Source organism: Saccopteryx bilineata, chromosome 10 (genome assembly GCF_036850765.1).
Source record: "Saccopteryx bilineata isolate mSacBil1 chromosome 10, mSacBil1_pri_phased_curated, whole genome shotgun sequence".
Classification (NCBI taxonomy): Eukaryota; Metazoa; Chordata; class Mammalia; order Chiroptera; family Emballonuridae; genus Saccopteryx; species Saccopteryx bilineata.
Genome location: NC_089499.1, coordinates 47386148 through 47411121, shown reverse-complemented (window position 1 = coordinate 47411121; position 24974 = coordinate 47386148). Strand labels below are relative to the sequence as shown.

The 24974-nt window shown below is 48.4% G+C and overlaps 1 protein-coding gene across 1 annotated transcript in view; it reads right to left on the bottom strand.

The window, feature by feature from the left end:
• Positions 1–11107: 11107 nt before the first annotated feature.
• PLXND1 (plexin D1) overlaps positions 11108–24974 on the bottom strand; it is a 52616-nt gene continuing 38749 nt past the window's right edge. The window contains exons 21-36 of the mRNA XM_066244528.1: positions 23387–23494; positions 23180–23292; positions 22256–22360; positions 21610–21740; positions 20964–21162; positions 18858–19004; positions 18507–18663; positions 17279–17382; positions 17134–17197; positions 16383–16417; positions 16031–16135; positions 15325–15488; positions 14078–14225; positions 12665–12805; positions 12442–12516; positions 11108–12283 (exon numbers count right to left, since the gene is read on the bottom strand). Coding sequence (XP_066100625.1) covers positions 12167–12283; positions 12442–12516; positions 12665–12805; positions 14078–14225; positions 15325–15488; positions 16031–16135; positions 16383–16417; positions 17134–17197; positions 17279–17382; positions 18507–18663; positions 18858–19004; positions 20964–21162; positions 21610–21740; positions 22256–22360; positions 23180–23292; positions 23387–23494 — 1913 coding nt within the window. The 3' untranslated portion in view covers positions 11108–12166. The remainder of the gene's footprint in view (positions 12284–12441; positions 12517–12664; positions 12806–14077; positions 14226–15324; positions 15489–16030; positions 16136–16382; positions 16418–17133; positions 17198–17278; positions 17383–18506; positions 18664–18857; positions 19005–20963; positions 21163–21609; positions 21741–22255; positions 22361–23179; positions 23293–23386; positions 23495–24974) is intronic.

The following is a 24974-nucleotide window of genomic DNA, read 5'->3' as shown; positions in this document are numbered from 1 at the left end:
ATCTGTGACACTCTTCCCATGGAGAGGTGGAGTCTGTTTTCATCCTTTGAATCTGGGTTCTGTGATTGCTTGACCAGTAGAAGACAGTGGAAATGACATGATGACAGTTTTTGAGTCCAGGCCTTAAGACTCTAGCCACTTCAACTTCCTGTGTGTTTTTCAAATTCCCATTTCCTCACCCCATTCCCCTTGGGCAACTGTCAGCTTGTTCTCTATATCTGTGGGTCTGTTTCTGTTTTATTTAGTCATTTGTTTTGTTAGATTCCATATGTAAGTGAAATCATACAGTGTTTGTCTTTTTTTGTGTGTGTGGCAGAGACAGAGAGAGAGGGACAGATAGGGACAGACAGATAGGAAGGGAGAGAGATAAGAAGCATCAATTTTTCATTGCGGCTCCTTAGTTGTTCATTGATTGCTTTCTCATATGTGCCTTGACGGGGTGGGGGTGGGGGTGGGGTGGGGGGCTACAGCAGACAGAGTGACCCCTTGCTTGGGCCAGCAACCTTGGGCTCAAGCTAGTAGGCCTTGCTCAAACCAGATGAGCCTGCGCTCAAATTGGCGACCTTGGGGTCTCAAACCTGGGTCTTCCACATCCCAGTCCGATGCTCTATCCACTGCGCCACCGCCTAGTCAAGGCGGTGTTTGTCTTTCTCTGACTTATTTCACTTAGCATAATACCCTCTAGGCCCATCCACCCATCTGTGTTATCATAAATGGTAAGATTTCATTCTATTTTATGGCTGAATAATATCCCATTGTGTATATATGCCATATCTTCTTTATCCTTTTGTCCATCGGAGGACACCTAAGTTGCTTCTGTATCTTGGCTATTGTGAATAACGCTGCAATGAACATAGGGTGCATATATCTTTTCAAATTAGTGTATTTGTTTTCTTCAGATAAATGCCCAGAAGTAGAATTGCTAGATCATAAGGCAGCTATATTTTTAATTTTTTGCGGAATCGCCACACTGCTCTTTTTTTTTTTTTTAAGATTTTATTTGTTGATTTTAGAGAGAGGAGAGAGAGAAAAAGAAAAAAGGTGGGGGTTGGTGGATGGGGGGGGCAATGCAGTATGGAAGAGCAGGAAGCATCAACTCACAGTTGCTTCTCACATGTACCTTGACTGGGCAAGCCCGAGGTCTTGAACAGACGAACTTCAGCATTCCAGGTCAATGCACTGTGCCACCACAGGTCAGGTGCCATACTGTTTTCTATAGTGGCTGCACAAATATATAATCCCACCAACAGTGTACGAAGGTTCCCTTTTCTCCTTACTATCACTTATTTGTTGATTTATTGATGATAACCATTCTGACTGGTGTGAGGTCATTGATACCTCATTGTGGTTTTAATTTGCATTTCCCTGATGACATTGAGCATCTTTTTATATATCTATTAGCATCTCTATGTCCCATTTGGAGAAATGTTTATTCAGGTCTTCTGCCCATTTTTAAATTAGATTGTTTGTATTTTGGTGTTAAGTTGTATGAGTTCTTGATATATTTTGGAAATCAAACCCTATTGGATATATCATTTGTAAATATCTTTTCCAATTTAATAGGTGTATTTTCATTTTGTTTATGGTTTCCTTTTTGTACAAAAACTTTTAGTTTGATGTAAAGCCATTTGTTTAATTTTTTCTGTTGTTGCTCTTGCCTTGAGGAGACATATCCAAAAAGATACTGATGAGAGAGGTGTCAAAGAGTTTACTGCCTGCGTTTTCTTCTAGGAGATTTATCGTCTCAGGTCTTACATTTAAGTCTTTAATCCATTTTGAGTTTATTTTTGTGTATAGTATAAGAAAGTGGCTCAACTTTATCTTTTGCCTGTATCTGTCCAGTTTTTCCAACACCACATATTGAAGAGACTGTCTTGACTCCATCGTTTATCCTTGGCTCCTTTGTCATAGATTACCTTGTGCTGACCATAGAAGTGAGGATTTATTCCTGGGCTCTGTATTCTACTTCATTGACCAATATATCTGTTTTTTTATGCAAGTACAATGCTGTTTTTTTGTTTTATTTTGTTTTTTTTACAGAGACAGAGAGTGAGTCAGAGAGAAGGACAGAGAGGGACAGACAGACAGAAACGGAGAGAGATGAAATGAGAAGCATCAATCATTAGTTTTTCATTGCGCGTTGCAGCACCTTAGTTGTTCATTGATTGCTTTCTCATATGTGCCTTGACCTGGGCCTTCAGCAAACCAAGTAACCCCTTGTTGGAGCCAACGACCTTGGGTTCAAGCTGGTGGGATTTTGCTCAAACCAGATGAGCCCACGCTCAAGCTGGTGACCTTGGGGTCTTGAACTCGGGTCCTCTGCATCCCAGTCCGACGCTCTATCCACTGCACCACCGCCTGGTCAGGCCAATGCTGTTTTGATTATAGTCATTTTGTAGTATAGTTTGATACCAAGGCATGTGACACCTCCCACTTTATTCTTTCTCAAGATTTCTTTAGCTATTTGGGGTCTTTTGTGGTTTCATATAAATTTTAGGATTAGTTCTAATTCTGAGAAGAGTGCCATTGGTATTTTAATAGGTATGACATTGAATATATTGCTTTAAGTAATGAGAACATTTTAGCAATATTAATCATTCTAAACCATGAGCAAGGTACATTCTTCCATTTACAGTATTTGTGTCTGCTTTGCTTGCTTTCTTCTGTGTCTTATTGTTTTCAGAGTATAGGTCTTTCACCTCTTTGGTTAAATTTATTCCTAGGTATATTATAGTTTCTGATGCAATTGTCAATGAGATTGTTTTCTTAACTTCTCTAATCTTTGTTATTGGTGTATATAAATGCTACAGATACTGATCTGCTTATTGATTTAGTATCCTGCAACTTCACTGAATTCACTCATTCTAACAGTTTTTTGCTGGAGTCTTTTGGGTTTTTATATACAATATCATGTCATCTGCAAATAATTAGTGTTTTACTTCTTTCTTTCTGATTTAAATTCCTTTTATTTCTTGTTCTTGTTGCTTGCTGTGACTAGGACTCCAATACCATGTTGAACAGAAGAGGAGATAAGCATCTTTTTCTTGTTCCTGATCTTAGAGGAAAAGCTTTCAGCTTTTCACCATTGAGTATATTAGCTGTGGGTTTGTCACATATAGTCTTTATTGTGTTGAGATATGTTCCTTCTATATCTACTTTATTGAGAGTTTTTATTAAGATTGTATTTATTTTTTTAAGAGAGAGGAGAGGGAGAGAAAGAGAAAGGCATTGAGAGAGGAGCAGTAAGCATCAACTCATAGTTGTTGCTTCTTGTATGTGCCTTGACAGGGCAAGCCCAGGGTTCCGAACTAACTACCTCAGTGTTCCAGGTTGGCGCTCTATCCACTGTACCACCACAGGTCAGGCGAGAGTTATTATAAAAGGCTGTTGAATTTTGATAAAAAAAATTTTTTGCATCTATGATCATATGGTTTTTGTCTTTTATTTTGTTAATGTGGTGTATTGTGTTTGATTTACTCTGTTGAACCATCCTTGCACCTCTGAGATGAATCCCACTTGGTCACGGTGTACAATCCTTAATGTATTCTTGAATCTGGTTTGCTAATATTTTGTTGGATTTTTGCATCTATGTTCATCGAGGATATTGTCCTATAATTTTTTTGTAATGTCTTTGTCTAGTTTTGTTATCAGAGTAATGCTGGCTTCATATAATAAGTTTAGAAGTTCTCCTTCTTTTTCAGTTTTCTGAAATAGTTTAAGGCAGTGTTTTTCAACCACCATTCCAGGGACTGGTGCTGGTCTTCCAGAAGTTTTGTGCCAGTCCATAAAAAGGTAACCACCCTGTTGTTGTCCATAATCTTCATACATCAGGGTGATTAACTCTCATGGACCAGCAAGAAATTTCTGGTGAACTGGTACCAGTTCACAGACCAGTGGTTGAAAACCACTGGTTTAAGGTTTAAGAAGAATAGATATTAATTGTTCTTTTAATTGTCCAGTAAAATTCACCTATGAAGCTGCCTGGTCCTAAACTTTTATTTTGGGGGAGGTTTTTTGTTTTTGTTTTTTTACTGCTTCAATTTTATTGCTAATTAGTTTGTTTAGATTTTGTATTTCTTCTGGGTCAGTCTTGTAAGGTTATATTTTTCTAGGTTGTCAAATTTGTTGGCATATAATCATTTGTGGTATTCCGTAATGATTATTTGTACTTCTGTGGTGTTGGTTGTTATTACTCTTTTATTTATTTATTTTTATTTTTTTTACAGAGACAGAAAGTGAGTCAGAGAGAGGGACAGATAGGGACAGACAGACAGGAAGAGAGAGAGATGAGAAGCATCAATCATCAGTTTTTTGTTACGACACCTTAGTTGTTCATTGATTGCTTCCTCATATGTGTCTTGACTGTGGGGCTACAGCAGACCGAGTAACCCCTTGCTCGAGCCAGCGACCTTGGGTCCAAGCTGGCGAGCTGTGCTCAAACCAGATGAACCCGCGCTCAAGCTGGCAACTTCGGGGTCTCAAACCTGGGTCCTCCACATCCCAGTCTAACACTCTATCCATTGTGCCACGGCCTGGTCAGGCTTTTATTTATGATTTTATTTGTTTTTTTGGTTTTTTTTTAGTCTGACGAAAGGTTTGTCAATTTAATTTATTTTTTCAAAGAAACAGCTCTTAATTTTATTGATATTTTCAATTGTTTTCTTAATTTCTGTTTTATTTCTGTTCTGATCTTGACAATTTCTTTCCGTTTACTTTGGGTTTTGTTTTTTCTTTTTCTAGTTTCTTTAAGTATAGAGTTAGATTGTTTATTTGAATTTGTTTCCTGTTTTCTGAGGTAGACCTGTAAACTTCCCCCTTGGAACTCTTTTTGCCACATTCCATAAATTTTGAAAAGTTGTGCATTCACTTTTAGTTGTTTCAAGATAGTTTTTGATTTGTTTCATTTCCTCTGTGATCCATTGGTTGTTTAGTAGCATGTTGTTTAGTCCCCACATATTTGTATTTTTTCCAGTTTTATTTTTCTGTAGTTGATTTCTAGTTTCATGTCATTGTGGTCGGAAAAAAAATGCTTGATATGATTTCAATCTTTCTTGAATTTTTGAGTCTTGTTTTGTGACCTATTATGTGACCTATCTTGAAGAATGTTCCATGTGCACTTGAATAAAACTCTGTATTCTGCAGTTTGAGGATGAAATGTTCTACAGATGTTTATTTAGTGGATCTGATATAATGTGACATTTAAGTTCATTATTTCCTTTTTAATTTTCTGTCCATTATGGATATATGTCCATATATCCATTGATATAAGTGACATATTAAAATTCTTTGCTATTATATTACTGTGGATATCTCCCTTTCTGTCCATTAATAATATTGCTTTTATATATATAGAGGCTCCTATATTGGGTGTATAGATATCTGTGATTGTTATATCCCATTTTTGAATTGACCCTTTTATAATTATGCAATGTCCTTCTTTATCTTTTTTTGTACATATTTTTGTTTTAAAGTCTATTTTGTCTGATATGAGTATTTGTTTTGTTTCTATTTGCATGGAATATCTTTTTCCATCCTTTTACTTTCAGTCTGTGTGTGTCTTTCAATTTGAAGTGAGTCTCTTGTAAGTAGCATGTAGGTGGTCATGTTTTTTAATTCATTCAGCCATCCTATGTCTTTTTACTGAACAATTTAATCCATTTACATTTGAAGTAATTATTGATAACTAGGTACTTATTGCCATTTTGTTAATTGCTTTTTGGTTGTTTTTGTATCTTTCCTCTGTTTTTTTTCTTCTCTCTTCCCTTGTGGCTTGCTGGTTTTCTTTAGAGTTTTGAGTTTCTTTCTCTTTATTCTTTGTATGTCTTTTGTTGATTTTGGTTTGTGGTTACCATAAGGTTTGTATAGGTCATTCTATATCTATAGCAGTCTATTTTAAGTTGATAGACATTTAAATTTAACTATATTCTATAAGGACTACATTTTTACTCCACACTCCATGCTTTATGCTATTGATATCATGTTTTAGATCTTTTTGTGTTTTAAATCTCCTAACTACTTACGGTAGTTTGAAACTTTACTCTTTTAACCTTTGTAGTAACTTTTTAGATGTCTGACTTGCTGTATTTATTAAATATTTGGCTTTTCCTGTGAGATTTTTACCTTTCTCATATTATTGTATTTCTGTTTATGACCTTTTCATATTCTGCTTAAAGAAGAACCCTTCACATTTCTTTTTTTTTTTCTTTTGTATTTTTCTGAAGTTAGAAGCTGAGAGGCAGTCAGACAGATTCCCTCATGCGCCCAACCGAGATCCACCCAGCGTGCCCACCAGGGGGCAATGCTCTGCCCATCTGGGGCGTTGCTCCATTGCAGCTGGAGCCATTCTAGCGCCTGAGGTGGAGGTCATGGAGCCATCCTCAGTGCCTGGGCCAACTTTGCTCCAGTGGAGCTTTGGCTGTGGGAGGGGAAGAGAGAGATAGAAAGGAAGGAGAGGGGGAAGGATAGAGAAGCAGATGGGCACTTCTCCTGTGTGCTCTGATCTGGAATCAAACCTGGGACTTCCACACGCTGGACTGACACTCTACTGCTGAGCCAACCACCAACTGGCCAGGACCCTTTTACATTTCTTGTAAAGCTGGTTTAATGGTAATAAATTCCTTTAGTTTTTGTTTATCTGGGAAACTATTTTTTTCTATTTCAGTTCTGAATGATAAGCTTGTTGGGTAAATTATTCTAGGTTGTGGGTTCCTTTGTTTCAGTACTTTAAACATGTACTGCCCCTCCCATTTGGCTTGTAAAGTTGATAATTCAGCTAATAGCCTTATGGGGTTTCCTTTGTATGTAATTTGTTTACCCCTTGCTTCTTTCAACATTGTCTTTTGTCATTTTAATAACAGTATGTCATCATGTGGGTCTCTTTGGGTACACCTTGTTTGGAACTCTCTGGGCTTCCTGGACCTTCGTGTCTGTTTCTTTTCCCAAGTTAAGAAAGTTTTCAGCTATTATTGCCTTAAGTAAATTTTCTGTTCCTTTCTTTTCCTTCTGGGATCCCTAAAATGCAAATGTTGGAGCACTTTATGGTATTTCAGGGGTCTCCTTACTCTCCTCATTTAAAAAAAAATTTTTCTTTTTGCTGTTTCAATTGATGATTTACAGTAGTCTGTGTTCCAGGTCACTGATGTATTCTTCTGTATTAGCTAATCTGTTGATTTCTTCTGCATTTTTTAAATTTCACTTTCTATATTCTTCAGGTCTACTTGGTTCCTTATTATACTTTCTAATTCTTTGTTGAAGTTTTCCCTAAGTTCCTTTATTCTTCCCTCAAGTTTGGTGAGCATCCTTCTGACCATTTCTTTGAATTCTTTATCAGGCAAATTACTTGTGTCCATTTCCTTTCAGTTTTTTTCCTTGGGATTTTTCTTGCTCCTTCATTTGAGAGATATTCTTCTATCTTTTCATTTTGTTTAACTTTCTACATTTATTTATATGAATTTAGGCAAAATAGTTGTCTCTCCAAATCTGTAAAAAGTGGCCTTATGTAGAAGCGGCCTCTGCATAGTTGTTTGTGCTGAGTGGTTTTGGCAGGCCAACAGGAACTGAGCAGATGGCAGTCATCTTGGGCACTGGCCTACTGAGCTGGGGAGGCCAGGTGTGTATAGTAATGCACTTTTGATCCTGCTTGCTTGCTTTGTTTGGCACTGAGATGGGCTCAGGCAATGTGTCTGGGGACGTGCTGTAGCAACCTTGCAAGTATGCCAGAGAACCTGGATAGAGCCTCCACCAGCACTACTGAGGTGCTATGAGATATAAACAATGGTGCCCATTGACCCTCCAACCCCAGAGACACCCCACAGCCCCTGAGAGAGCTCTGTGGCTCCCCAGCACTTTCTGTACAGTCTCTCATTTGTTGTAGAGAAAGTGGCCTTGAGTAGAAGCGACCTCTGTGTGGGCTGTATATGTCAGGTAGGTTTTACAAGCTGGTTGCAGGGCAGGTGATTACAGTGCTTGGGGCTGGATGGGCTGGGGTGGCTCCTGGCAAGGAGGCCAAGGGTGTGGTAACACTGTTGTTCCCACTTGCTCTCTTTGTTCAGACACAAAAGGCTCCAGGCAATGTAGTGGAACTCTGTGCTGATCCTGCAGGTAGGACCAAAGCTGAGTAGAGCTTCCACTGCCCTTCCTGTGGAAGTGGAGGGGATGTAAATAAACAATGGCTTTACCTGCTCCTCCTGCCCTGAGAGTTCCTGCAGCTGCTCCCATGGCCTCCCAGCCTTCTCTATGCATCTCTTCCTCTTGTTTACTTTTCAGAAGCAGTTCATCCAGCCTGTAGTTTTCTGGTGGATGTAATTGTTCTCTGCATACATGTATATTAGAGTTTGCTCATAGCAGAAAGCAAGCTGTCACTGTCATCTTGGACCCCCTCAAAATGAGTGGGTTTTTTTGATACTTGCTCTGAGCTACCATACTGTGGGGAAGTCTAAGCAGCTAGTGGAAAAGGACCAAGCCACACCGATTTTTAGCTCCTGCTTAACTCCCTGACCAGCCAGCACTATTTTGCCAGCAATAGGAGTGTGCCATTTTGGACTTGAATCTTCTAGTCCTAGTTGAGCTGCCCCAGCTGACACCACAGGGAACAGGGACAAGCCTCCCCTGCCCTAATCACCCATGCATGAGCAACATAAATGATTGCTATTGCTTTAAGCTACTGAGTATTGGGCTGGTTTGTTAGTTAGCAGTAGATAACTATAACAAGAGCTGCAGGATAAATAAAGGCTAGATTCTGAAGGACCATGTAAACCAGGATAAGAAGTTTAGGTTTTGTTCCAATTGTGATAAGGAACCATGAGAGGACAGAGAGCAGCAGAGTGACTTACCTCAAAGGGCCATGGGCAGCAGGAGGCCAGTGAGGAGGCCCCTGCAGTGTCCTTCTCAATGGTGAAAGGTAGCTATGGAGGGAGGGGTCAGGAGTGGTGGAATAAGGTAGATTCTGAAGCAGGATGGATGGGATTTGCTGAGGGATTGGACGTAGAGTGGGGCCAATGATGAATCCACAGTTTAAACAGTTTGAGGTCTTCATAGCTAGGTGACTGCATGACAACCACTACCTGGTATGAGGACTCTTCATGGCCAGGAGGCTGCTGAGAGGCGATCTAGATGTGGAGTGACAGCTAAGCCAGCCTGGGGGCAGAGAAGGAAAGGGTGGGTTTGAAGGGAGTCAAAGGTGAACTGGGCAGGGCTTAAGAAGGGAACAGATAGATGATGCACAAAGGGAAACTGAGGCAGCCCAACATGGGGCATCAGACTGTTTTCTTTCTTGCCCTGCTCTCTACCCCATCCTCTCCTCCTCAAATCCCATATGAGACTTCATCTAGCTATCCTTGGTGTGTCTGTAATGTGGCTGCCAGGAGGGCCTCAAGGGGCACCAAGAGCAGGTGGCAAGGGATTGGGATGGCACTTCACAGGGTGGGCGTGGGGTTTCTGGCTTTGTCTCTGTTCTTTCCATGGCTTGGCCAGGGGCCACGAGAGGTACCTAGGCACTGTCTTGGAGGGGGACCCGCTGGGCATCTCACCTCTATGAGCTGGGGGCCAGCCAGCATCTGGCACCCATGAGATCCAGGCACATCTCCTCTGCTGCATGAAGACTCTACACCAAAGGTCCCCACCTCTGGTGATCCTCAGAGCAAAGGGACACGTGTAGCTGCAAGGCAAGTATTCAGGGCCCCAGACAAGAATGTGGGTGGGTGGTCCACAGAAGTTGGCCACCTTCCGTGCTGAGAAATGACCCTGGAAACTAGAGATTTCCTCCATTTGCAAATGCATTTTTAAATGTCAAGAAGAAATTACATGTTAATTAGGCATTAAAACAGGCTGTGGAATATTTAATGACATAGAAAGATGTTACTGACATATTGTTGCATGGGGGAAAATACAGGTTTCAAAATGGTGTGTACACCGATTCCAATTTTTACTCCTCTGTCCCCAGCCCAGGCAAGGCAAGTGCATGCTTTGATGGTCTCCGAGATACTGAACCTGGGTGGGCTATGGGAGCTTTATTTTCTTCATGCTTTTTGTACTTCCTGACGTTTCTGCAGGAAACACGTATTCATTCTAGAATACAGCCACAAAAAAAGAAAAAATCCCTATCAAATGTGTCAATAACTTAAATTAGAAAATTTGTTGCTTAATAAAAAGGAATCAGAGTTCAGAATAGGAAATTTGAAAAGATAAAGAATCTCTTTACCCAGAAGCCACTACAGGAAAAGGCTATTTTTGAAGCTAAAGATTGTTTACTTTTCTCACTTCTCTGTTCTCATTAATTCTAAAACTGGTATTTGTGGGATTTTGTTTAAATTGTATGAATTCTTCTGTCCCAGTTCTTACCCTTGATAAAAATGTGTGTGCTTATTTTTCCTTCATAAAGGGAAAAAACTTCAGTTGCTTCTAATTTGGAGGCAGTTTTGCTTTCTATTGACCTTTTCCGGGGGGTTAGAGATGAGCCTCACGCCCAGCTCAGACCCAGCTGGGTGGGCTGGGGTCTCTGGGTTTGCTGACCTCGTCAGGCTGCCCTACTGGCCTGGGGGAAAGATTTCCTCATCTGAAAAATGGAGTTAATAATACATATATATTTAAGATTGACGAAAAGTTCAGGGTGAGTGTGTAAATGTTAGCTCTTTCTAAAAAGTGTGGTCACTTGGGCCTCCCTTCACATTGGGAGGGCTGCTGTGGAGACTCTGGCCTGGCAGACGCACGGATGAGAAATGAGGGCCCAGACAGCCTAGGCTATGCCCCCACTCTGCCGCCCCTGGCTCTGTGACCTGTGGAAATTCCTCATCTGTGCTGAGCTTCCACATCTCTAAAAAGGGCACAATAGTACGTACATTCCTTATGGGCTTGTTAAGGAGCAGGGCCTGTCCAGGGGTAGATGGCACACAGGAGGTGTGACATCTTTCTAGAAGTCCTTGTGGGTGCCCTCAGAGCCTAGGGGATGTCAGCTGTGGGCCAGGCCCGTGGCAAGCAGGCAGCCACACTGTCCCATCGCATAGCCTTCTCAGAAGGCTGAGGTAGGTTCTAAACCGGGGTCCCCTCCCTCTTGCTAACAAGCACTATTTTCCCTTCTTGGCCATTATAGGATAAAGACTGGAGTCCACAGTAGGTTTTCCCATCAGGCTTTTATTATAAAGAAGGTTCCAGAGCATCCCAGCCACCCCCTCTGGCCCAGTCCCCGGGGCTCCACGCCAGGCCCTGCACTGGCCGGGTCAGCTGTGGGGGAATTGAGTCAGCGAGAGGGTCACTTGTGATGGGAACAGAATGGCTGATTTTCTCAGGGTGGAGGGGGAGCTGTACAGGTGTGCCCATCCTCTGGAACAGGTATTTCCAGTGTTGCGTTGGGAGCCCCGCGGTCCCCACCCCAGGTCCTCTGCACAAGCGGCAGCTATTCACAGTTGGCATGTGATAAGTTTAATATATAAAAGCTTTCTTAAAAAAACAACAAAAAGTGGTACTATCTTTAGAAACACTTCCAGCAAGATCAAGTAGCCCAGCTACAGCCTTGGTGCAACTTAGCCCCTCCCCCACCCCCAAGACCAGGACTGCCAGCTCCGGTCCCCTGTCCTCTGCCCTCCACGGCTCAAGAATAGCCTGTGGAGCCTCCACACAGGCAGCAGCCACTGCCCACTCTACCAGTAACCGCCTGAGCAATAAAAATCTGGAACTGGGTGTGGCTAGGGCCCTCTCTGGGTGAGAGGAGATGGAGACAATGTTTTGATGGTCGAAGCAGAAACCAACCGAAGGCTGGTTCAAGGAGGCCTCCCCTCCATCGGAAGGGCTGAGGTAGTGTTTCCGGCTGTGGCCTCTGCGCCAGGTGGCCTTTTCTGCTTGTTGGTTTGCTGGGCCGAGTGGGGCAGGGCTCTTAGCACCTGGCTGTGAGAGAGTGAGTGGGGAGCACCGTCCAGTTTGTGCTGGTGGACGGTGGGAGCCTTCCTAGAGACTGGCTGTGTGTCATTCAAGTCCCCATCCCGGAGGCCAGGTCTGGGGACAGAGGTGCTGACGGGGCCAGGGCTAGGGGCTCCTCTGCCTGGCTCAGAGAGGCCCTTCATTCCCCCTCTCCAGTGACTGCTCAGTCACTTCCCAGCGGAGTCAGAGGCACTGGGGACCAAAGGAAGTTGAGGGCCAGGTGCCTGGTTCCTTCCCAGCACCGTCTCCCACGGGCTCAAGCCTCGCTGTAACATTCATAGATGTTGTCCTCCATCAGAGCCACCACCTGCTCAAACTTGTGCTGCAGCTGGGTCCTCCGGGCCGTGGGATTTGCCTCCAGGGCAGTCATGATCTGAGGGGAAGCAGAGGGGCAGCTGGGAGAACACCCTGCCTGGATTCCCACAGCTGGTGACCCGCCCGTAAAGCAGAGGTGTCCTGGGATGTGAATGCTGGAGTGGGAACCTCTCTGGCATGAAGTGGGGTGGGGCGCCTCACCCCGGGGGTACCCACCTGTGGGCGATACCTCTTGGCATATTTATAAATTTCTGCTATGGCCACATTGGTGTTGAACTCGTTCTGGTATTTCTGCAAGCAAAGAGAAAGGAGTTGGGGAGGGTGCTTAACCCATCAAACCTGGGCCCAGCCCAGGCTTGCAGCTGATACACAAGCCCTGCAGCTTTTCACAGCCCCTCGCGGTACAGTCACGTTCCGGACCCCCACAGCCCAGCCGCACCCTCGACTCCTCCGCCAGGTGCGCGTTCATCTCCTGCTCGCTGAGTGGTGTCATGTCATGGATCTGCTTGTAGTAGCGCTGCACAATTTTCCGGTACTCGGGAATCTCCTTCGCATAGAGGAGCTTGTTGGTTGGTGAATCCTGGGTAGGGAGGAGTGAGGGAATAAGAGAATAAAAGGACCGGTCTTTCTCTGGACGAGCCATGGTCCCTATGGCCCCACTAACGGCCCAATCATTGAGTGTTCCCACTCTGCCGGCTTCAAACCAGGGGCTGCTCACCACCCTTCCCTCTGTTGCCTTTTTATGTTGAACCCCTGTCCCATCTTCTGAGACTATCAGGGTGATGACCTGAAAGGGGATCTTCTTCTCTCTCTCTCTTTTTTTAAATTTCTTGGTTTTAAAAAGAGAGAGAGACACATTGACCTGCCCGTCCCACCCATCCACGCTATCACTGGTTGATTCTTTTATGTGCCTGGCCGGGGATTGAATCTGCACCCTTGGCATATTGGGATGACGCTCTAACCAACTGAGCTACCCAGCCAGGGCGGGCCCTACTTCTTTTAGGGGGATAAATGCATGGGGTTTGTGCCAGCTCTTGGTTGCACACAGGCTGTTCTGTTTACATCCTTGCTTAGGGTTATAGGTCTTGGTGGCTAAGATTTCTGGAAGCCTGATTGCTGGCTCAGTGGAATGTTCCCACCACATGTTTCCAATGCCCGAAAGTGAAATGTGCCAAGTATACTCCCTGTTCTTTGTCACAGGCATCCTGCCTTTCAAGACAGTGTAGAGAAGTGATGGCACTTACTATCTCTTGTGGCCTCTCTGAGAGTCATGGGCTCAGTGCAGGGCCATGTACCTGCCATCCCGCCCGGCAGCTCTGCTCACACCATTTCCTTAACCCTCACAGCAACCAGGCCTCTTTCACGCCTTCCTGTCTTTCCCATGCCATTCCCTCTGCCAGGAACACCACCCTCTCTCCTCTCCCCAGACAGACGCCTTCCGGAGCTCCCTCCGGCATGTATCTCACAGGTCGTGATCACCTGTTTCCCCTCTGCCCTCCCCTCCACTCAGTGCCCACCCAGATGGCTCTTAACCCTCAGGATGGCCGTCTGGAGCCTGGCTGGTTCTCAGATGCTGTGGTGGTTGACCAAGCAGGTTTCCCACTCCACACTGGCTTCCCAGGACTGGCTCTGTGGGCTGAATGCTGGAAGCGGAGGCTGGGCATGCCTGAGGTAGGAGCAGCTGGGGTCTAGCGATGCCGTGTCTGAGTACAGGTGCCAGCGTTTGGGAGTCTCCCCCAGTTGTAATGTCCCCATTCATCCCCACACCCGCCAGACCTGAGCTCCTGTGCTTCCCCTCCCAGAAAGACCTCAGTCTCATCACTGGGCAGCCTGCCCCCTGGCAGAAGCTGACCTTGCCCAACTGAAGGTCAGAGATGGAGCAGGCGTCAATGAAGGCTTGTGCGATGACCGACAGGCAGGCGTCAATATGGTCCGTCTTGTCGATGTCAAAGACGAACTGCGGGTTTTTCAGGATGTTCACCCAGAACCGAAGAGGAAGGCTGTGGGTTGGTGGCAACAAAGGCAGTGTGAGCCCACCCCAAGGGCAGGGCAGCCAGGTCTAGAGCACAGGCTGGCTTTACCACTCAGGGCTGGTGCAGCCTACTCACAAGGTAGAGCCTCTAGGAACCTTGATTTGCTCACCCGCAAATGGGGTTGATGACCACTCCTGCCTACTGGGCTAGGAGCAGCTAGGAGCCAGGTTTCCTGCAGGGAGCAGGGCAGCAGGCTGAGTCAGGGGCTGCAGGCTTAGCTGGAGTGTGGGGGCCTGAGTCCGCCCTCACTGCCCTCTCCATGGAGCCTCCTGCAGGAGCCTATAGCCAGGTCCTGGTTCTCACTAGAAGCACCGCTATGCCACCCAGGCTCCTCCCTTAGCCTCGCACAACAGCAGGAAGTCCACCGTTAGCAGCAGGCTAGGGCTGAAAGAGGGTGGGGCTTGCATTCCTGGCCTTGGCCTCAGGGCCCAGAGGGTTGGTAACACCCACCTCACCACCCGGGGGCCTCCCAGGGACTCCGGCAGCCCAGGGCTATGGACCTCCAGAGCTCTGAGACACCTTTGAAATTGCACAGAAACTTCTGGGCCTGTGGCTTTTTTCGGAGGGTCAGGCTGAGGTTTTCAACAACTTCTTATTGGGATGTTACCCTCCAAAGCTAAGACATGCCTCAAAAGAAGGTTATAAGTTGGGTATGGGAGATCAGGCTTTGAGCCTGGCTCTGCCATCACAAGGGCTGCATAATCTTGGGCAGCCATATCTCCATGAGCCTCAGTGTTCCCACCTGTAATATGGAGCCGACAGTGCCTGCCTGAAGAGAATCGTGGGAGAATGATGATAGGGCAACACTTACGTAAGGCTCATGTCTAGTTCTAGTTAATTCTTGGTAATTAAGGTAAATTACTTTTACTGCCCTGGTTTTACAGCTGGGGGAACTTAAAGCACAGAGAGGTTAAGTCACTTACCCAAGATCACAGAGCTGGGAAATATGGCAGATAGGACTGAACCCAGCAGGTGGACTGAGAGACTGGGCTCTGAAGCCCGCACTACTGCTGCCCGCAGTGACACCTAGAAGTTGCACAGCCCTCTCCACATACACACCACCCACCTGTTGGTTTTCCAGATGTGCAGGGTGTCAGGATCCGAGATCCCCCTCTTCTCAGCCTGCTCCTCCAAGAAGTCGAAGAAGTACTTGACGGCCAGAGGGGGCTTGTCCTCACGGATGCTCAGAATGGCCTTGAACAGGTCATCTAGAAACTTCTGCAGCGTGCCCTGCAGGGGAGCATGGTGGCTGCCGTCAGCCCATGACCATGTGTAGTCTAGGGCTGAAAGAGGGTGGGGCTCAAATTCCTGGCCTTGGCCATGGGTGAGTAAGCAGGACCCGCGGGTGGCCCTGGGGAGCCTGCGGTGCTTGAGCTGGTGAATGTGGAAGCCATGCGGCATCAGGCGGTCACCTAACCTCTCTGGGCCTCAGTTTTCTTGTCTGTGAAATGGGTTAGTGAAGTCTACCTCAAAGGGGTGCTGAAAAGTCTGGGGTGTAGAGTGGGAAATCAGTGGAGCCAAGATGTGGTCTCTAGGGCATAAACTGCCACCTAAGCTGTGTGACCTTGAAGACATTATTGACCCCTCTGGGCGTCCGCTGTCCTCTCTGTTACATTGGCTGGTACAGAAGTTGTCTGTTGGTCACCTTTCATGGCTATATACAAAAACCCTTCTTGGGCAGAACCTTAAGCCCTGGGAGCCCGTATGGCTCTACAGAAGAAGAACTCTCGCCCCCACCCCCTTCCAAGACAAGAGAGTAAGGCCAGGCCTACCTTGGTGGAGAGCAGGCGAGTCAGGTAGATCTCAGGTAGCACCTTCTTGCGGTGGCTCTGCCGGTGAGACTTCTTGGGCTCTGACAGCTCATCCGTGGGCAGCACCTTGAAGGCCAGAGCAATGGTCAGTGCTGGCGCCAGGCACCCCCCTCGGCTGTCCGGGGAGGTCCAGTCCTTCTCCCATAGGCACACACTTCGTATACACAAACGACCAGGCTCCCGTCTCCACTTCCCACCCCCCCGCCTTTCCCAGGGCCTGGGAGCACTCTCCCCAGAGGCCCAGGGAGGCAGGAAGCCAAGTCCACACCCAGCCAGGGGCGGGAACCCCCAGGGCCAGTGGCCGGGCACTCACCAAATGGAAATACTTCTCTGTGTCCAAGTCTTTCACTATGAGAAGAAAAACACACAATAAATAAACAAGAGAGGAGAGGGAGGGAGGGAGGGAGGGAAAGAGAAACAGAAATGGAGAAAAAAAGATGGAGGGAGAGAAACTAAGAGAAATGGAGAGTTCCAAAGAGAAGCATGGAGAATGAGACAGAAAGATAAGAGGTATTGAGAGACAGACACATGCAAATGATAGGAGAAACAGAGGGGGAGAGGGAGGGGGAGAGACAGACATAGTCACCCGTGGGGAGAGGAGAGGCCTCCCTCACTCTACCACTGGCCCCAGAGCTCCCACCAACCCAGACCTCACAAGCTGCTGGGAGAGACCCAAGATCCTGCTTCTGACCTCAGGAGGGGACCGAGACCCAGAGGAGCCTAGGACTCCAAACCTGGCAGCTGGACAGTAGACCTGGGACATCAGCGTGTAGACAGTGGGATTTAAGGCAGGGATAGAACCCAAGGCCCAGAAGGGCACGCGAGACACCCCCTCTGGCCTGGCAGCTACTCAGACCTATTAGACCCACATGCCGCCCTCCTGGGACCCCTCTCTGGCTGCCCAGAGGAAGTCCCTCCCAAGCAGCACTGGGTCAGAGGAGCCTGGCCCCTGCTCCCACCAAGGAGGCCACGACCCAGCCCAGCCTGCCTCTTGACGCCTCAGTTTCCCCACTGGGACTGCTCAGAAGGGGCGTAGACACCCTTCCCCGGCCCACCAGCAGTACCTCGGCCCAGCGTGTTGTCCTTCTTGTCGGTGAGGCTCATGGCCAGGGAGGCTCCTTCAGGGATCTGACAGGAGGGGAGAAGCCGGGGTCAGAGGCCAGGTTAGGGAGGCTGGGAGCGGAGGCTGGGTGGAGCTAGGGACCCCACCTTGTAGTGTGCTAGCGTGTTGAGCTTCTTGCGGCCATCCTCCACCACTGAGCTGTCATCCAGGTCCCGGAGGATGTAGCTTTGCGTGCCCGAGGCAAACCACTCTGGGGAGAGGGAGCAGTGTGTCAGGGCCAGGCGCAGGGAGCAAGCCTGAGGGGACAGCAGCAGCTTGGCCACATGGGGGAGGCCATGCATCTCTCTGAGCTTCTATGTCCCCATTTGTGAACGGGGTGGGGGAAGAAACTAGGGAACAGGGGGCTGTGGTAGCGGGCACAGAGAAGGAGCTCTGGAATATCCTCATCCTCGGGTTGTTACTGTTACTACTGCTGGTACCTACCCCTTCCGTGGCTCCCCAGTCCTCAGGGTAAAACCCAAGTGCTGCCTCTGCCCTTCTAGGCTCTGAGTGATTGAGCACCAGCCCAGCCCATCTCAGAGCCTGTCTTGCCCACCGCATGCCAGCCCTGGTGAGCCACCTGAAGCCTCTGCTCTGGACAGTACTGTATCTGCATGTTCATTACAGCCTGGTGCTTATAAGGGAGCCTAGCACAGACCAAGTGCTTGGGAAAGGCCCATGATCATAGACTGAATGGCCCAAAATTCTTGGCCAAACCCGGACTCCTATGCATCTTTCAAAATCCACTCCAGCCTGACCAGTGGTGCAGTGGATAGAGCGTCGGACTGGGATGTGGAGGACCCAGGTTCGAGACCCCGAGGTCGCCAGCTTGAGCGCGTGCTCATCTGGTTTGAGCAAAGCTCACTAGCATTAGCCCAAGGTCACTGGCTTGAGCAAGGGGTTACTCCATCTGCTGAAGGCCCACGGTCAAGGCACATATGAGAAAGTAATCAATGAACAACTAAGGTGTCGCAAAAAAAAAAAAGATGATGATTGATGCTTCTCATCTCTCTCCGTTCCTGTCTGTCTGTCCCTATCTCTCTCTCTCTCTCTAACTCTGTCTCTTAAAAAAAAAAAATCCACCCCAATATCCCCTCCTTGGAAAAGCCTTTCCTGAACACTTTTTTGCTACTGCCTGCAGCTTTGCGCACACAGGACCAATCTCCCCACCAGAACAGGAGCTCTTTGCTGATGGGCACTCATCTGACCATCTCCCATGTCCCCAGTGCCAAAATCTGTGCACATCTGCTCAGTGGAAGGAGTGCATGGCTAAGGCAGGGGCTACTTCCCACCAAAACAGCCCAGCGCTAAGTTGTGCTGCCCCACCCTGCCCACCGAGATCGACGTCCTCGGCGCGAGGCCATTGAGAGTAGGGCACGTTCTTGCAGAAGGCTTCCAGGATCTTCTCCTTCACCTGGGTCAGCGTGTCGGTGTCCATGGCCCGCACGCTCAAGGAGTCCATGCCGCAGCCCTGGAAGGACACGTTCAGGTTCTGCAAGAGAAGGGGAAGGACGGCAAATTCTTACTATCCCTCCCCTAGACCCAAGCAGGGTGACAACCCGCCAGAGGAGGCAGGGCAGGAACACAGCCTCCAGGCATGTGGGGACCCCCCCCTCCCAGCCATCTCGGGAGATGGTCCCGCACTGCTGCCCAGCTGCCCTCTTCCCACCCGCCCACCAGGCTCACCCGGGGCTTGGCCTCAATGTTCTCCCGGAGTAGCCACTCCTCGTTGAGTGTGTAGCGGGCCTTGCCTGTGATGGCGTCAATGGAGCCCTTGTTGATCTGCTGCTTGATGGCACACAGGAGCAGGAAGAACGGCTCCCCGACTGTCTCCTGGGGTGGGCAGGGGCTGTCAGGGGCTGATGCCCAGTCTGCCTGGCCCCCACCATCTCCCTGTCCGCCCACCATATTACAGCCCCCAAGCCTCTGGCCGTGCTGCAGCCCTGGAACACTCGCTAACCCCCTTCCACCAACACCTCCATGGCTGCCTGTTTAATATCCTCATTTTGGATCCTGGTGCCATTCTTCCAGCCCCCATTGAAGTCTCCATGGACTCTAAGGTCGAAAACCACTGGCTGTGGGCAGAAACATTCATTTCATCATCCCAGCAACCCTTCCATGTACCATCCTCACTGCTGAGGCTCAGAGAGGGCAAGCAACCAACCCAGAGTCACCCAGCATGGAAGTGGCAGAGCTGGAGCGGCTAACTCGTAAACCTGTGACTTTTTCTGCTAAGCCTCCCAAAGTGAGTTCAGGTAGAAGCAGAACACAGATATGGTCTCAACCCAAATCTTGGGCTTGACTGGGGCCTCAGATACCCCTGCTCTTGATGGTGCATTTTCATAGAATGCACAGCCAGAAAGGGAGTCGGCTGCTAGCCATAGCCAGCTGATTTTCATGGTCATTTTATAACAAGTGGTCAGGTATTGCCTTGATGGTAGATGTTTGGGTAAAAATGGTAAGCTGATATAAGGAAAAAAATTAAGTGCATAATAGTGTTAGGCAGAGTTGGACAGATGCTGAAGGTACTATGCCAGCTCTTATTCCTGATCTAGGTCTACAGGTCTGAGGGGCGGGAGCCAGTGATGCCCCATTTTCTGGAGGAAGAAACAGAGGTTCAGAGGGAAAGCCACATAAAGAGGCCAGGGGAGCCGGGTCAGGTCCACTGCAGCCCCTGTGGTCCCTGTTGCAGCAGGGTCTTCCTTGATGACTGGAGAGGCAGCCGGTGCAGACCAATCAAAGGCCAATAGCACTAGGAGAGCCCCAGGGGGCTGTGTCCTGTGAGCCCCGCCCCAGGCCCAGCCTCCTCTTTTCCACCCCCACCCCTCTCTCCCTACCACTGGGCTCCCAGGCTATCTGCCCTCACAAGCCCCAAGCCCAGGGGCATGGCCCCACCAGATAGATAGAAACCACAGTACAGAGAACGCAATGCCTTTTCCGGGGTCACACAGCTGGTTTATGCCAAAGACAGGACTCAAATCCAGGACATCTGAGGCCCTGGTTCTGGGCTTTAGATAGGCCTGTGCATTTCTCCTGTGATCCCCAGACAACTTCCTGGCCTCTACCACCATAAGGTAGCCAGACAGTCCATGAGGACCAGGGATGGAGCAACTGCTCTGCAGAGAAGCCCTAGTGCAGAAGGCCCTGACCACCGGGCCCTACTGGACTTTCCAGCCTCTTCTTATCAGAAAGACTCACTGGATTTCCTTCAGTTCTGTTCATAAACAGTTCCTCCTCCTGGCTTTGCCCTGCTGTCACCAGAGCCTGGAGCACCCTCCCTGCTCAACTCTGCCTGGCTCGTCCTTCCTCAAACCCTTACTTAGGCCGCCACCTTGAACCTCCAGCCAGGTCAGAGGCCTCCGTGGTTGAGCTCCTCTGTAGTTCGTTTCCACATCTCCCTCCACGAGTGCTGGAGAGCCTCAAGGCCGGACTGGGGTCTGTTTTACCTTCTGAACCCAGAGCAGCAGCCCAGGGGCACACCAGGGAAGGTCTGATGACTGAGGACAATCTTCTAGAACAAGGTCTCTGACACGGCCTCTGTTCTGCCCTGAGCTGGCTCTGAACCCTCTCAGGCAGCCAGGCCTCCTCTGAGCCTCAGTTCCCCTTCTGTATAATGGGTCCTCTGGGTCTGTCCCTGCCCTCCTCTGAGCCCCTCTCTGCACAGCTGCACAAAGGACGTGCTAACCCTCCTGGAAGAGTTGCCGGAAGGATAAAATGAAGTCCAATCTATCACAGGAAGACTGGGAGGCAATGGTCCCTGCTGTGTGGGTGGCGCCTTCACGCCTGCCTCACCCTCAGACAGCTGTACATGCAGATTGACATCCAGTTGGTGAGCATCTTCTCGACCACGGACTCCGTGCGCCGCAGCATGAGCTTGGGGTTCTTGGCGGCAGAGGCATCGATGAGGTCTACTAGCAGCTCCTTCATGATGCTCGTGTAGTACTCGAGCTTGCCATGGAGTGCGATGGTCAGCAGGGAAGCCAGGCTACACCTGTGGGTAGGCACAGGGCATCAGCTCCAGCTGCATCTCATGGCCCGGGATCTAGGGACCTCATGCTGGGAGCTGCCGGCTGCTTTATCTCTGGTGTGCCTGTGCAGGTAGAATCCGGGCCCAGGAAGGGACCCCTAGGACTCAGGATCTGATGCTGGGAGCTGCCGGCTGCTTTATCTCTGGTGTGCCTGTGCAGGTAGAATCCGGGCCCAGGAAGGGACCCCTAGGACTCAGGATCTGATGCTGGGAGCTGCCGGCTGCTTTATCTCTGGTGTGCCTGTGCAGGTAGAATCCGGGCCCAGAAGGGACCCCTAGGACTCAGGATCTGATGCTGGGAGCCAGCTAGTTTCCCAGAGAACATGGTAATTTGCAAAGTGCCCCAGCCTAGGGTCTGGCCAGGCCGACCCAGGACTAGCAGTATGGCCTCAGACAGTCTTGTGGCCTGACCTGTCTCTCACTGCAAAGTCCTTCTGCTGCTCCAGTGCGTGGACAAAGACAATGAGGAAGTGCTTGTTGTTGAGCAGTGAGGAGAACAGGCTGATCCCCTCCTCCATGTGGGGCCGGCAGCTCTCAGGAATCTGCAGAAGCAATTGGTGATGGGGTAATCACAGGAGTCCAGTGCTTCAGCCTGGCCTAGGAGTCAGCACTTATAATGCCCTGAATGGCTCCTTGAATGCCTTCTGGGATGGAGAGTTCACTACCTTGCAATGGTGGATGCCTCCTAACTCCCCATAACTGGGAACAATGGCTCAAGTAAATTGAAAAGTGGAGCACAAAGAAGGGCAAGGGTGCCTGGAGGTAACTCACATCCCCATGTAGGACTCACTTTCTGTTCTCTAAGCAGCAAGCAGAGTGGGATGTCCAGGGAGGCCCAGTTCTCTCCCCTCTCTACCTAGCCTGGGGTCAGCACCTTGAAGGGCTGCTCCATTGCCTCCAGGGATGAAGTACTCAACTACCTTCCAGTGGCAGATGCTTGCCCTCCCCCATGATTGAAATCAATGGGTCAGATGAGCTGGAAAGTGGGGCCTGAGAGGGACGGGGTTGCTCTGAAGTAGCCCAGTGTGTGTGCATGGGGGAGGTCAGGGGTACTCACCTTCCACTCCCCCAGCAGAGGGTGGGTCTCCTGCACCAGGGAGCTGCCCTGGGAGTTGAGGGTCTGGGTGGGCAGTACGTAACGCTCTTCATAGAGGGAGGAACACTGTGGAGGCAGACCCCCAGCATCTCAGCAGGGCTACAGACTCCCCTGATTGGCATGCAAGGGCCCCTCAACAAAAACAAAGGGACACTTTACAGAGGAATTAGAGGCAATGGGCCGCACCAAGGATTCACAGGATTCCAGAGGAGTGGGGAAGGGTGTCCCAGGGGGCTTCCTGGAGGAAAAGGAGTGGAACTAGCATGAGCCAAGGTGTAGCAATGCAAGAGGGCACAAGGCCTAAAAGGAAACAAAGGCAGCTCAGTGTGGAATAAGGGAAACTGAGGCAGAGAGGCTGCTGCATGAAGAATGGTATGAACAGAACACGAGAACGGCACTGACTATCAGCACAAATGCATTGGACAGGCCAAGGGTCAGGGCAGTAGCCCTTCGAACTGAAAGAGGTATGGGAAACATGGGGTGGGGCAGAGCCTAGCAGGCGGGAGGAGGGGATGTGGGGACCAAGAGAAGCCTGGCTGGGCAGGGCCCAGAGACGAGAGAGGCTGGCAGGGCCTGTGAGGCCTGGGAGCACCTGGGCCACCTCCGCTTGCCCCTCAGCGAGGGAGAGGCCGGCCTAGCACCCAAGAGCAGGGCTGACAGCCAGCTTCTATATGGCCAGTTAAACATCAAGGGAGTAGAGAAGAAAAGTGGGTGGGAAAAATTGGCCCCCTCCCCTGGCAGGCCCCGTGGGCAGGTTTTGCATTGCTCAAGGGGCCCACATTGTGCTAGCCAAGTCTTCCCATGTGCATAAAAGTGCCCTCTAGAGTGCCACAGCCTTCAGACATCCCGGAGCCCATGAGGTGGCTGATGAGGGCACAGGCTGACCTTAGGGAAGAAAGTGCGGGTCACAAAGTGCTTATACTCCAGGAAAGGGATGCCCTGGCTGCGGTTCAGCTCCTTGGTCAGATCCGTCATGTCTGTCTGCAGCTCTGCAAAGCCTGTGACATGTAGGTGGCGGTGAGTGTATCTCAAACCCATTCCCCTGTTGGGAAAGCCGAGGCTCATGGTCCTGCGTGGCCCCCACCCCACTACCTTTACGGATTTCCTCTCGGATCTGAGATTCCATCTCCTCCATCTGCAGCAGCGTCTTCTGCCAGTAGCGCTCAGCACGGCGGCTCTTTGTGCAGAAGACGAACAGGGCTGCAGGCATTGGAGAGGGGGTCAGGCCTTGAAAGCCCTTTGGAAAGAGTTGGCCCTGCTCTGTGCAGGGCCTCATCTGGAGGGAGGGGGCCTGCCTGCTGGTCTCCCTACTTCCTCTGGGCAGGCTGCGGGAAGGTGCCCAGTCTTCCCCTCCCCACTGGCTGACAAACTCCTAGGGGACAAAAGGTTTGGGGAATGACAGTAAAATAAGGTTCAATGTCCCATTATAAAAAGAACTGTGTATGTAAAATAGCAGTAAGCAGTGGCTTTTCCTAGGTGAGAGAATGATGTGTGAATTCTGTTCTTTCTTAGCATTTTCAATTCTTTCTACAATGACTAAGTGTTACGTGTGAATTAAGAAACGTTGGAAAGCAGATTATAGCCCTGGCTGAGTGGCTCAGTGGATAAAGCATCATCCCAGCACAGAAAGGTTATAGGTTCAATTCTAGGTCATGGAACACATGAGAAGCAATGAGTACACAACTAAATGGAGAAATGAACCGATGCTTCTCTCTCTCTCTCTCTCTCTCTCTCGTCCTTCTCCCTATCTCTCTCCCTACCTCTTTATCAGTGGGGAAAAAATTTAAGTAATAAATAAAATGCTATTAAAATAAATAAATAAAAGCAGATTATAAAGTAGCATTATATTATGATTCCTTTCTGGGGTGGGAGATGGAATATATATATATTCAAATATTTTACATTTTTATATACAATATACATTTGTGTCTACTATATATATAATATTTATAAAATTTTAAGAAAAGACACTGATAGGAAATATACCAAAACATACAGGGTGTTCATGATGGGTATTTTTTTCACTTCATTCAGTTTTCCTTAAAATTTTCTATATTGATTATTTTTAAAAAAACAGCTTTGTTAAGATATAATGTGCATGCCATATATCCATCCACAGCTTTTAGTATATTCACCACTATTTACTTTTAAAACACTGTCATTGCCCTAGGAAGACACATAGCCACTAGCTGTCACTTCCTCTTCTCACTCTCCCAGCCCCCGACAGCCAAAAATCTGCTTTCTGTACCTATTCTGGACATTTCATATAAATGGGATCAGAAAATACGTGGTCTTTTGTGAGTAGCTTCTTTCACTTAGCATAATGTTGTCAAGGTTCATCCATGATGTAACATATGTCAGGAACTCTTTCCTCTTTATGACTGATATCCCATTGTATGTATATACTACATTTTATTTATTCATCAGTTGATGGACATTTAATTGTGTCTATTTTTTCGGCTGCTAGGAATACTGCTGCTATGAATGTTCATGCACAAGTATATCTCTTGGGTAGATACCCAGGAGTGGGATTGCTGGGTCCCATGGTAACTCTTTAACATTTTTAGGAACTGCCAAAGTATTTTCCAAAGTGGCTGTACCATTTTCCAACCCCACCAGCCGTGTATAAGGGTTCTAATTTCTCTGCTACATTGAATATATATATATATCACTTTTATAC